General features: G+C 34.4%; 1 protein-coding gene across 1 annotated transcript in view; it reads right to left on the bottom strand.

Moving 5' to 3' along the window:
* Positions 1-13228, bottom strand: part of LOC145296131 (cystathionine gamma-lyase-like) — an 89466-nt gene that overhangs the window by 28925 nt on the left and 47313 nt on the right. Inside the window, exons 4-7 of the mRNA XM_080142287.1 lie at positions 11606-11712; positions 6218-6349; positions 4629-4686; positions 3209-3286 (exon numbers count right to left, since the gene is read on the bottom strand). Of these exons, the coding sequence (XP_079998413.1) occupies positions 3209-3286; positions 4629-4686; positions 6218-6349; positions 11606-11712 (375 nt within the window). The remainder of the gene's footprint in view (positions 1-3208; positions 3287-4628; positions 4687-6217; positions 6350-11605; positions 11713-13228) is intronic.

The following is a 13228-nucleotide window of genomic DNA, read 5'->3' as shown; positions in this document are numbered from 1 at the left end:
AATTATACACAAGTATTCGATCCTACTTTGGAGAAGGAAAACGATTCTGTTGAGGTGGGTTTAAGGGTGCGTCCTTTATCTGGACAATAAGGCAGGCAAGCGAGGAAAAGAGAGAGACGGAACAGGGAACAGAACGCCATCTGTTGAGCAAACGCGGATTATGACAGGGTCAGTAACTGGTGTTTATTAGAGATGTATGTATGTGTGTACAGTTTGAGCAACGCATGTTAGCATTTCAAAGGCATGTGCCTATATATCCGACCAAAAAAAAATCACATCTTGCTTAGTTATAAAATTTGATTTTCTTAAAACAAAAATAAATAAAAATAAACTTGATCAATTTAGGCGATGTTTGGATTACGATATCTTTAATTCTATGGCAAGCACGTCAAAGATTTTTTTTTTTTTAAATAAGCAATTCTAAACAAGCACTATTCATTTTGTATGAGCGGGACCTGTGGAAATTCCACAGGGGACTCATTCATATGTAATATATTGATGTTGGCATTCTGTAGATTTTCAGTGTAAATGGAGACGCTCTGATATTATTGTAGCTCTTTTGTTAAAACTGCAAAAGTATTTATCCAAGCTAGCAGGGACGCCCGGCATAGCGAGATTGTAAAATACGCTTAAATATGTCTTTTGTATATATTATTATAGAGTTAATGTTCTATCGATTTTTTATATATTATAAAGTTGCAAATTCAAAAATTAAAAATATGTCTATATGACTTGGGTTCATCAGCTTGGATCGAAACCGAAACCAAAACTTATGAAGAATTCTTAGTAAAATTATTTATTAAAAAAAAAAAAAAAAAAAAAAAAATAGATGCCTTAAGTGCCATCAGCTATAATCGAAACCAAAACCAAAACTTATAAATAATTTTATCAAGAATTCATAACAAGAAATGGAAATACATAACAATTAAATGACCCGCATGTAAGCGTGACACAGAAAATAACACACGCTATCATATTAATATATAGATTATAATTTGTTTTTGTTTTATTATTTCAGATGACTGTATTGTTAACAGTGAACCTATCTCCGCTTTTATTGCCGTAATTAACTTTATTCATAGCTAGCAGGGAGACCCAACGTTGCCCGGGATTGAATGATGATCAACGAATGTTTCACACTCCCATATTTTTATTGTCTTCGAAATCGGACATTTCTCAATCAAATCTATTAATTGCTTGCTCAAGTTGGGGACCCATCGCAGTGCATCTTGAAGAAGCTTCATGTGCCTCTCCGCAGCAACTTAATCCACAACACATTGAGGTCTACATTGCACTGTAGAGAACATACTATTGATCTTATAAAATTATTTTTACATATAATGGTTTGAGTTAAAGTTTAAAATGCAAAAGTCAAGTATCCTGATTTAATTGTGCGCTAAACAGAAACATTCATTTCGAATACACAGTAGGTTCTTTGATATGACATAAAACCAACAGTAGTTTCTTTGATATGTCAGGCCTTTCTGGTAATAAAACTTCTCAAATGCGCTGGTGATGTTAGGCTGTGTAAGGTGTTAACTTTGTTCAAAATCGCCTGTTCCTTCTTTCATCGAATTATTTTAATTATCGATACTTATTGAAGACATTCTGATACAAAACCCAAGAACATTGCCAGATACATAAAGTACAACTCACACAAATTTCCTTTTATATAATAGATATTGAAAAATTGTTTATCAGGGATATTAATTCCTCAGGTTTATCATTTTCTTTCTTCATATCTGATTTTCTGTCATTAAAGATTATTATTAAAGACCAACATCGGGTATTCTTTGATAATTTATAATTAGTCCTCGCGCAAAAGCGCAGGACACAAAATGTTTTAAATAATAATAATAGAATAACAATAATAACAAAGTCTTTTGCTAGCGAGGACTACTATTGAGCGTAGCCAGTTATACACTCCTTTTGAAATTTTCATCTCTATTTTTCTCATTATCTACTGAATATTTTTAATGAAACCTATATGAAATATGTTCCTTATTAAATTGCAAAGATTTTCTATTCGGAAAGAAGTTTAAAATAACTTTTTTAGATTAAATTTTTTTTAAGTTTTTGTTAAAAAAATTCAGATTTTCTTATTATTCAGACATGTATGACAAAGAGGGAGTTGCAAAAAAGAGTTGTGGTATGAGGAGAATTACGAACTGAAACAGAGAGAATATTCAGACCTGTAATAATACAAAGAGGGGGTTGCAAAATAAATGAGTAAAACCTGGATCATCTCCCTTTAACAATACTTCACAGACCGCTTTCTTGTTTAGCCGTTACGAAAACGCCTTGCCATTATATGTACACTCACAACCACATTAATCAGTATGCAAGACTTTCTCCTCAACTTACATTGTTTAAAAAAGAATTTTAAACAGAGTAGACACACATTTGTTGTATTTAAAGAACATTTGGTTGACAACAATGGTTTTATGGCAAAAGGAATTTCTTAATAGCATTGACCGACATATTTATTATTTCAAAAGAACAATCGTTATTAAAAGTAAAGTCGATATAAAAGGCACCACGGAATTTCCACGATGTCTCACTAATCTATCACACCATTAAAAATTAATCAAAATTTTTTTTTTTTTTTTTTTTACACAATGGTCACCACTTATCAAGGCCCGGAAGCCACTCAGAGATAAGGGTTATTGCAAGTACAGTACATTAGTGTGGAGATTTGATGAAGTGTTTACTTAAGGGGGCGGTTCATTAGGAATTTGTTAACGTTGGACTTGAAGACATCCAAGTTGTAGTCAGGTGGGAAGCAGGCATATGGAACAGAGTTCCACAAGCGTGCAGTTCTAAGAAAGAAGCTTTGTTCATGGAATCCACGTTTTGATTTAGGCATAGATAAAGAGTGGGGGAAATTTTTCACAGTGGATTCAGCTAGACGGGTGTTTTTCGTGAAGGATTGGCGAGGGGGGACCAGAGATTGGTGTTCAGACGAGCACCTGCCATGGAAATAACGATAAAACAAGGATAGGCTCGCAACGTCTCTTCTGTGGGAGAGAGGTTGCAGGGTAGAGAAAAGGGCATCCCCACTAAGCCACGAAGTCTATTTTGTACTCTATCAAGGCAGGATAGGCTGTTTTTAGCAGCTCCTGCCCAGATATGGCAGCAGTACTCCATCCTTGAACATACTTGGCTTTTATATAGATAGAGAATTAAAGTAAAACAGAAAATGACTCACCATTTTGTAAAAATCTTAAACGTTCAGCAACTTTATCGTCCCTCACAACAACACAGCCCATAACAGCATCGGAATGACCTGCATAGATAAAAATATTTGGATTATTTGAACGATTTTTACCCCGAGTGCCATTTGCACAATGTTTCAGTTGATATAACCTCATATCTTGTTGCACTCAGGAATCTGCATGGAATTTCGAACAGAGCTTTTTATTTAATCCACTGAAGTAGCATGCGTTCTTAATATCACCTGCATAATAGAAATCATCTCTCTGGCAAACGTAATAGAAATCATCTCTCTGGCAAACGTAATAGAAATCATCTCTCTGGCAAACGTAATAGAAATCATCTCTCTGGCAAACGTAATAGAAATCATCTCTCTGGCAAATGTAATAGAAATCATCTCTCTCGCAAACGTAATAGAAATCATCTCTCTGGCAAACGTAATAGAAATCATCTCTCTGGCAAATGTAATAGAAATCATCTCTCTGGCAAACGTAATAGAAATCATCTCTCTGGCAAACGTAATAGAAATCATCTCTCTGGCAAACGTAATAGAAATCATCTCTCTGGCAAACGTAATAGAAATCATCTCTCTGGCAAACGTAATAGAAATCATCTCTCTGGCAAACGTAATAGAAATCATCTCTCTGGCAAACGTAATAGAAATCATCTCTCTGGCAAACGTAATAGAAATCATCTCTCTGGCAAACGTAATAGAAATCATCTCTCTGGCAAACGTAATAGAAATCATCTCTCTGGCAAACGTAATAGAAATCATCTCTCTGGCAAACGTAATAGAAATCATCTCTCTGGCAAACGTAATAGAAATCATCTCGCAAACGACCTCATGTTTGCTTAGCTTGTAAAATGACGGCAGAAAATATAAGAAAAAAGAAGACAGATAGAAAGTGTATGGAATAATCAATCAAGTTTTCATCGGAGGAAACATAACAAAATCATATATGTACGATCGTTTCAGAAACAATGTCTTTTTATTCATTCGATATTTACAAATAAAACCATCGAGAAATAAGTAAAATAAAACTTGATCGATAATTTCATACACTTTCTCTCTCTCATATATATATATATATATATATATATAGTATTAATAAAGGTGAATTTGCATAACTTTTTCTACCATCATATCTTAATTTATTTCAGTTTGTGTATATCCATTACACGTCTGCATTGTATTGCTTTCTATAAATTTAAACTTTATATACACACTAAACAATGCTTCAAGCAAACTACATAAACTTCTTGCAAAAAAAAAAAAAAAAAAAAATCAACTATTGATAGTTTTCACTGATAATATAAACAAAAAACCCTGAAAACGATTAGATTTTTTTTTGTTTGGTTATGTTTTTTTGTTATTTAAAAAAAAAAAAAAATGTTTAAAATAATGAAACGCTCACCATTCATGTATTTTGTCATGGAATTAACAACAATATCGGCTCCTAGTTCGAGTGGTCGCTGTAAGAAAAAAAAAAAAAAATTGAATCTTTGCAGTTTGAAACTATGTTTATGATGAAGGTCCGGAGAAGAAAAATTAAAGTCATCATCAATGGTGATTGTTGAAGTTTTGTTACCTTGGTGATAACATTGGAGCAAAAGGGGGGAACAGGTGCGATTGCTAGAGTTATGCGTGGAGTAAGTTCAGAGAACTTCTGCCATTACTAACCAGCAGAGTGTTGACACTGCTGACCAAGGGAAAAGTTTATCAGGTATGTGCATGCAGTTTGATGATGCATGGGAGTGAAACCTGGCCAGTGAAGGTTGAGGACATGCGTTGCATGGAGAGAAATTATATGGAAATAATACAATGGATGTCTAATGCGATTTGGTTGTTGGCAAAAAGTTTTACACTTCAAGTTCTTTATAACTTCAAATATTTATTCATGGTGTTTAGTAGTGTTGGGACGATTGAGCGAAATCAGAATCGAAAGATTTGGGGGTATCAGAATCGGTATCGGAAAAATTGTTGCCTAATTTTCCGATGCCAAAACGATTCTTTTGTCTTTTTTATTTGATTTTGTTTAAACTAAAATCTTCCATTGCTGGTAATAATGATAAAATAATGAATATTTATTGATTTGAAATATCAGTAAAGCTAAGATCGATGGATCATCCTCCACAAGTGTATTTTAAATTTTAAGGAAAATATCTGAATATTTAACGCGTGTTTCGATGAAAATCAAGGGAAATAATTTTAAAGTTAAATAATTAGATATTTATAAAGATTCAGTAATCGTATCGGAATCAAGAAAAATATTGGAATCGTCCCATCACTAATGTTTAGTTTAAAATTGTTTTTGTTCTTGGCTTTGAAGAACATAATAGTTTTGCAAAGAGAAAGGAAACAAAACGTTTTGTGCTTTTAAGTCAGGAAATCAACATCTTCAGATTGATGGTCCCGTTATGTTAAAAGAATAGATGAGAGTTCTTTGTTTGATAGATGCAAGACAGTTTTATGGACTTGAAAGAAAGAGGGGAAAAATGAAGACCTGACCAGAGATAGATTAGTCTGGAAGTAAATTTCTAAAAGTATGTCAATATGTACAACAGACATCATCTAGACGATGAGCAATTATGGTGAAATTTAATTTTCTATAACTGAATGTTTTATCAAAAAGAGGGGTACATCTCTCTTGTAGGTTCAGGTTGGTTGGTTGTTTTATGGCATATCAACCTTTTTCAGGTTATTTAACGCCGAATCCAGTTATTTTGAAGAAAAATTTTTTAATAGAATATGTATATTTTTTTCAAGTTGGTTTCTATTTAACCCATAGTTGGGATCCTAACAAGTATTACTACTCCGGGTCAGAGTGGACCTGGGAGCAATGGCAATTAAAGGGTGGCTCCACACTCCAAAGCCCGCAAGCTGGGGCCTCACCATAGGATATAGTTTAACGTCATATCCAGAACCATCTCTCTTGCAAGAAAAAAAAAAATTTAATTTTTATTCATAATCCAGAAAAAGAAGAAGAAAAAAAAAAATGGTTACCTGAAAATAGCAGGTGGCAAAAGTGTTATCAATAGCAACCAGAGCGTTCGATTTCTCCTTTGTTATTTTCACAACGGCTTCAATGTCAACAACATTCAGCATTGGATTCGTAGGAGTTTCTATCCATACAAGCTGAAAAATAGGTTAAATGAATAAAAAATTTAAATTCTAGATCGAAAAAGAAATTTTTTTTTTTTATTAAAATGTTCATTAATACCAACACTTTCATTTTAACTTTTCTTGATTAGTCAGACAATGAGAAGCTTCGTTTAATGTGTGCACTACTTATCAAGGCCAAGAGGCCACTCGAGGATAAGGGTTTTTGTGATACTATTAACGCTGTCCCTCCCCCTCCAAGTGTTAGGAAGAGGAAAGGAAAGAGGATAAGGTATAACAAATAAAAAAAAAAAATTTTAAATACAAAAAAAAAAAAAAAAAAGAAAGAAAAGGGAAATAAGTTTATCAGATAAAACAAAGACACAGGAATTTGTTTATCAACGCACATAAAGGAGAGCTGAGGTTGCAATCCAGATGTAGCACATGACAGGAACAAAAGGACCAGAGATATTTTTAGAGTTGGTTTACGGACATATTAGGAATGGCTAGCAGTTTTACGGCAGTGGGGATGCTTTGCGACAGTTAACAACAATTATAATTTGAGGAGAGTAACGAGTTAAACAGCTGGATTATGATTTGAACTGGATTGGAAGAACTTCAGAAAGTTGAGATGAATGGATCAACTGATTGGTGAACATAGCCTCAACAGAAGAACTATATAGATGTAGACTTTGGCTCTTAATGGGTTGTTTTCCACGATGGTGTCACACACACACACACACACACAAACTAAAAATGTTTACAGAAAATGTTGGAGTTTATTTTTTTCTTCTTGTTTTATTTTATATTTTTATAGTTGTGAGCCAGTGCACTCCTCGACAGTCATCAATGCGTGGGAGATGACAACACGGCCAGAATGAGAAGAGAAGACGGCAAAAAAATTCCACAGCATACAATGTTTGGGTTGGCAATCATTATCAAGCAGGGCGATACATGATTTTCTCACATCTGAAGAAGGTCAAAGGTTGTGTATGTTATCATTAGGGCTGGGACAACAGCATATTCTTTTCATTGTTTTGACTCTCGAGTGCGTATATGGTGATATCTTATATGCTTTTATATAGTGATGTGATTCTCGGTTGATTAACTGTGTCGGATATATACTTGAGAGTCAAAACAATGAAAAGAATATTCTGCTGTCATAGCCCTAGTCATCATAAACCAAACCTGCAAAACAATCGTTCCCAGAGATGGGTGACGTAAAGTTGAAGCAGGGGGCAGCAGGTGAAATGGTAGGCAAACTAGTTGAATGGTAATTAATGGCATCACATTTTCGAGTTGAAAGATTTTCAAATAAGTCTCTGTGGAAACCGTGTGAATGAGACACCGCCAATGATGTAGAAAATAGTGAATATTACTCCAGATTTACATATGCAAAATGTAAATAGCAATACTAACAAAATACAAAATTAGCAAGAGCAGCGATAGTGATAAAAATGGACATAAACCAATCGGGCACGTTCAAAACATATGAGAGCATCAAAGACTTTTTTCAGTATAATTTATGATTCATTTTAGCAAGAAAAATACTAGAAAGGACTATTCGGCTCAAAAACAATCAAGTCTAAAGTGTGAACATCTCTCAGGATATATATTAGCACAAATAATTCAAGGGACACCATGAAAGTATAATTGTTTTACTCGAATATATTCACAAATTTATCAGCATTAATCCGAAACGGACAAGCCTCCTTCAAAGAAGAAGGCCCGGCAACAATACCCCGGGTATGTGATGAGACATACTTCTGAAAACTGTTTACGTGGCTACGGTTTTACACGTATTTTAGAAGGAGTGAAGTTATTTAAAAAGAAAAGACCTTATTTTACGTGACAAGGAATTTTGGAACCTCCTACAAAGAAGAAAACCCGGCAAAGAAAACCCCGGATATGTGACGCGGCCATACTTCTGAAATCCATCTGCATGTCTACGGTTTGCACACAAACATGGAGGGAGAGAAAATTCTAAAAGAACTTTAAACGAGAAAAAAAAAAAGAAAAAGGCACGTGCCTGACTGGCTTTCAATTTGTGAGTACGCTCCTAAAACTAAAACACAGAAACTAACACAAGCCGAGAAAAAAAAAAAAAAAAAAATTTTCCTTTTTACTTTTGAAATCACGACTATAATAATAATACAGGGTGTCCAAAAAGTCACTCCAGAGTCATTTTATCATTAATGATTTTTTTTTTTCTCTATTTTAAATATTTTACAAATAATATTTAGAAAATTATTTAGAAATTAATTATAAATAAGTATAGCATTGAACAACGTATGCAAGTTGTGAAATTGTTTTACCAAAATCAGGGGTCAATTGTTTTGTTTTCAGTAACTTTTTGGACACCCTGTATATACGAAATCTGGAGAAATTAAAATATATTTAATCGTATTTTATATCCACGCAAAGCCAAGCGAGCACCCCCACCCCTAGTAAGTTGATAAACATTTCTATTTCTCTAGACCTTAAACCCGAAGCGATTTAATTCTAACATTCTTATAGAGAACTACAATTCTAACATTCTTATAGAGAACTACAACCTTGTTGTAGTTCTCTATAAGAATGTTAGAATTAAATCGCTTCGGGTTTAAGGTCTAGAGAAATAGAAATGTTTATCAACTTACTAGGGGTGGGGGTGCTCGCTTGGCTTTGCGTGGATGTAAAATACGATTAAATATATTTTAATTTCTCCAGATTTCGTATATATAGGGTGTCCAAAAAGTTACTGAAAACAAAACAATTGACCCCTGATTTTGGTAAAACAATTTCACAACTTGCATACGTTGTTCAAGGCACTTCCATTTCTCGTTCTCTTTCAGTGGAGGAGAAATCCTTCACGACTGAGACAATTTTTATTTTTGTACCTTTTCTCCACGTTAAAAAACGACCCTAGTGTCTAACTCTGTCCCGTGGGGAGGCATTGTAAATAGGTACAACAAGAAACAGTACTATCTACTGAACAACTGTCAACGTTTTAAAAAAATAAATAAATAAATAAAAAAAAAAATTAAAAAAGAAAAAAAGATGACTTTGTTAAGTCAAAATAAAAATAAGTTTTATCAAATGCTCATTAAGACAATAACTTTCAAAGTTTCAAATTTACAGTGCCTGTTACAAATAATCACTTATCCATGTATGGACTTGCCTCAACATTGATGGGAATTTATAGTTCAACCCAGCATAGTTTGATTTGCTGAAAAGCAATAAAACGATCACTTTTTGTTTTGTTTTTTAATTACATTTTCACCCCAAACAAGGCACATTGCCACTTTGATGTAGGGGCTACTATCAGGGACATAAGCTATAGGGGTACTATTTGGAGAGTTGGGCAGCAAGATGTCGGTTCACGTTACACTTGAACTTCTGCATGTCAGTACAGTTGGGGAAGCAGGAACCCGGAAGGGAATTCCAAAGTCTAGCGGTTCTGGGAAAGAAACTACTTGAGTAAAAGGCTCTCTTACATCTAGGGATCTCAACTGTGAAGGGGTGGGATTTTGCTTCTTGTCAGGTTTGTCGGGGGGGTATTTACGTCAAGTGGGTACAAGTGCTTGCTTGTTTTCATCACTTAATAGCTTCAACGAAATTCTGAAAGGGCACTGCACTTTATGACCAGTGTAGATATTAATGTGCCGAAACTATTTTTATCTGCAAGAAAACGAAGTCATCTGCTTTCCTTTCTTTCCTTTCTACCTTCACTTCCCTCTATCTCTTTCACAAAAATATGAGTAGAATTCGAGAAAAAGAAATTCAGAAAGAGGGAAAGAGTAAGGTTATGCATTTGTTTCTTTTGATATTTGGACCGTCTTGAAGTCGACACTTGTGCCAAGGATTTCGAGTCTAAGAAAGTAAGTTTTGTTTTGCATTTTCTCTTCTGATTGTTCAATCAATGAAAGACTTCATGTTAAAGGAACTGCCAGTACTTCTACAGTATAGGTTCTTTGTCTATCACAGGTACTCAAACACCTAAAACAGATAAGTGGAAAATTCTATTAGAAGTTAAAACTAGAGTTAAGGTTTTCCTTGAGCTTAGGGAATAACCAAAAGACATAGGAAGCAGGATCTAGACTCTAAAAAGAATGAGGAACTGTCTTGATGTCAGTCTTGGTCAAATAGTCTGAGACAAGGATGGAGTTGTACCTATTTACTATGCCTCCCCACGGGACAGAGTTAGACACCAGAGTCGTTTTTTAACGTGGAGAAAAGGTACAAAAATAAAAATTGTCTCAGTCGTGAAGGATTTCTCCTCCACCGAAAGAGAACAAAAAATAAAAGTGCAGCATCTGAAGAACAGATACTACACTTTGAGATATTAAATCTTTTATTCATGTTAAAAAAATACAGAAAAAAAAAAAAACAACGATGAACAAAAAACTTAGGCACATGGCCAACTCAAAAGGGGGGATTTTGGGGGTCGTTGGTCATCCTTGTCACTCCAGAACCACTTTGATCTTGACCAAAAGGCCAAGTGGATGGAGTTGTAGACCGTTGTTTATACATTTAAATTAAACGCGTTTTGGCATCTTTATGACGAGGAGTGGATAGGAGTTTTGAGTGAAGATGCATAGCTGTTTGTTTTTTGTTTTTGGGGGAATGTATTTTTTTTTTCAATGAATAACTAATTTTCTTCATTTCTTATGTTCTTCTGTGTTGACTGGAGGACATAATCCATCGCGCCTCATCGTCCATTTTCAAACAACTTCTATGCAGTCCAGGAACATCTAATTTGCATATGAACAATGAGAATTCATATTAATTTCATTGAACATAAAATCAACTGCACATTGCTATTTTGTTGTTAAGTAACTTGACTTTACAAAATCTGCAGACGTTTCTCACTACAATTGTCTTTACAGATTGCAAAAGCGGCTATGTTTTCACACAGCTACTTCATCTCCACATGATGGACGGGTTGGGGATATATTTGTATAGCATATGAAGAAAAAGAAAAAAGCATTGTCATTTTTAATTACTTTTACAACTGCTATAATTAAGGAGATGACTGCAATAGAATGAAAGAAAGACATCACTACCCAATGAGCAACAAAACAAGGAATAAGCTGTACTAAAAGACAGCAGTCAGAGCTATGCTCTTATATTATATAATCAAAACTTCGTCCAGTTGTTTGAATAAATTTCTTAAAAAAACATTTTTCTTAAAAAGAAAAAAAAATGTTGACAAAGAAAAAAGAAAATGTTTAAAAATAAAAAAAAAATGTTTAAAAATAAAAAAAAAAATGTTTAAAAATAAAATTTGTTAATAAAACCTCTACTAGATACCTTAGTATTATCTTGAAATGCTGTCCCAAATTTATTGATGTCGGTGGCATCCACAAATGTAATATCGATTCCAAATTGCTTCATTGTACGGAAATAACGGTTCGTGCCTTCAAAAAAAATTTTAAATCCTCAAAATTGGCAGAAATGAAAAAATGTTTTTAAAAAAATGTTAAAAACAAAAAAAAAACGTTTAAAAATTAAAAAAACGTAAAAATTAAAAAAAAAACTTTTAAAATTTTAAAAATGTTTAAAAATAAAATTAAATAGACAGACAAATTTTTTCAACCGGAAGTGAGAAATGCTGGAGTTCTTCAGGGGTCCATACTATGCCCAACTTGCTTCCTGATCTACATCAATAATCTCCCAAAACACATACAAAAATCTTTCGTTGACATCTATGCTGATGACACGACTATCTATGGCAACACATCAAAGGCCGTAAATGATGATGTTCTCTCTGATTCTCTCTCCTCTGATCTTGAGCGTGTGGTACAGTGGGGAGGAGAAGAGGTGGCTAATTATGCATCTAAGACCCAGCTCCTATCTCTACAATATAAATGCTCTGATCCCCATCTGGCATCAATTGAAATGGATAGCTCTCGTCTAGTGGAGGCCCCATGTTTTGATAAGCTTCCGGGTTTGATCTTTACTCCTGATCTTAAATGGAACACATACATCAAGTCTGTGGCCAAGGTCGCTGGGAAAATGGTGGGATCCTTCTACCGCTCCAGAAGATATCTCACTAATGATGCAATTCTCTATATAAAAGTCAAGTACGTCCAAGGATGGAGTACTGCTGCCACATCTGGGCAGGAGCTGCTAAGACCAGGCTATCCTGCCTTGACAGAGTACAAAATAGACTTTGTGGCTTAGTGGGGGATGCCCTTTTCTCCTCCCTGCAACCTCTTTCCCACAGAAGAGACGTAGCAAGCCTATCTTTGTTCTATCGTTATTTCCATGGCAAGTGCTCGTCTGAGCTCCATTCTCTGGTCCCCCCTCGCCAATATTTTTCAAAAAACACCCGACTAGCTGAAACCACCGTCAATAATTTTCCCCCACCCCTTATCTGTACCTAAATCAAGATATAGATTCCATGAACAAAGCTTCTTTCTTAGAACTGCACGCCTGTGGAACTCTGTTCCGCTTGCCTGTTTCCCTCCCGACTTCAACCTGGATGTCTTCAAGTCCAACACAAACAAATTCCTGATGAACCGCCCCCTTAAGTAATGACACTTTATCAATTCTCCAATACTATCACTACACTATCCCACTGATTACTGTACACACAATAACCCTTATCCTCGAGTGGCCCTTGGGCCTTGATAAATGGTGAACTCCATGAAAAGAAAAAAAAAAAAAAAAAAAAAAAAAAAAACGAATGGACAGTTTAAAAACCCATGCAAGCAGGCTGATGAGATTTTTATAATCATATAGATGTATAATTTTATATAATATATAAACTCCATATTATAATTCATAAATAACTAGCGGAACCTGTAGAAATTCCACAGCGGACTCTTTCATTATTGTAGCTCTTTTGTTAAAACTAGCCCGGTCATGAAATATGTTTAAATATGATATTTTAATTCACGCAGATTTTGACATATTATTATAGAGTAAACG

Source organism: Euprymna scolopes, chromosome 16, assembly GCF_053919585.1.
Source record: "Euprymna scolopes isolate OS-2025 chromosome 16, ASM5391958v1, whole genome shotgun sequence".
NCBI lineage: Eukaryota > Metazoa > Mollusca > Cephalopoda > Sepiida > Sepiolidae > Euprymna > Euprymna scolopes.
The sequence above is the reverse complement of the archived record's forward strand: the minus strand, read 5'-3'. Positions and strand labels throughout refer to the sequence as shown.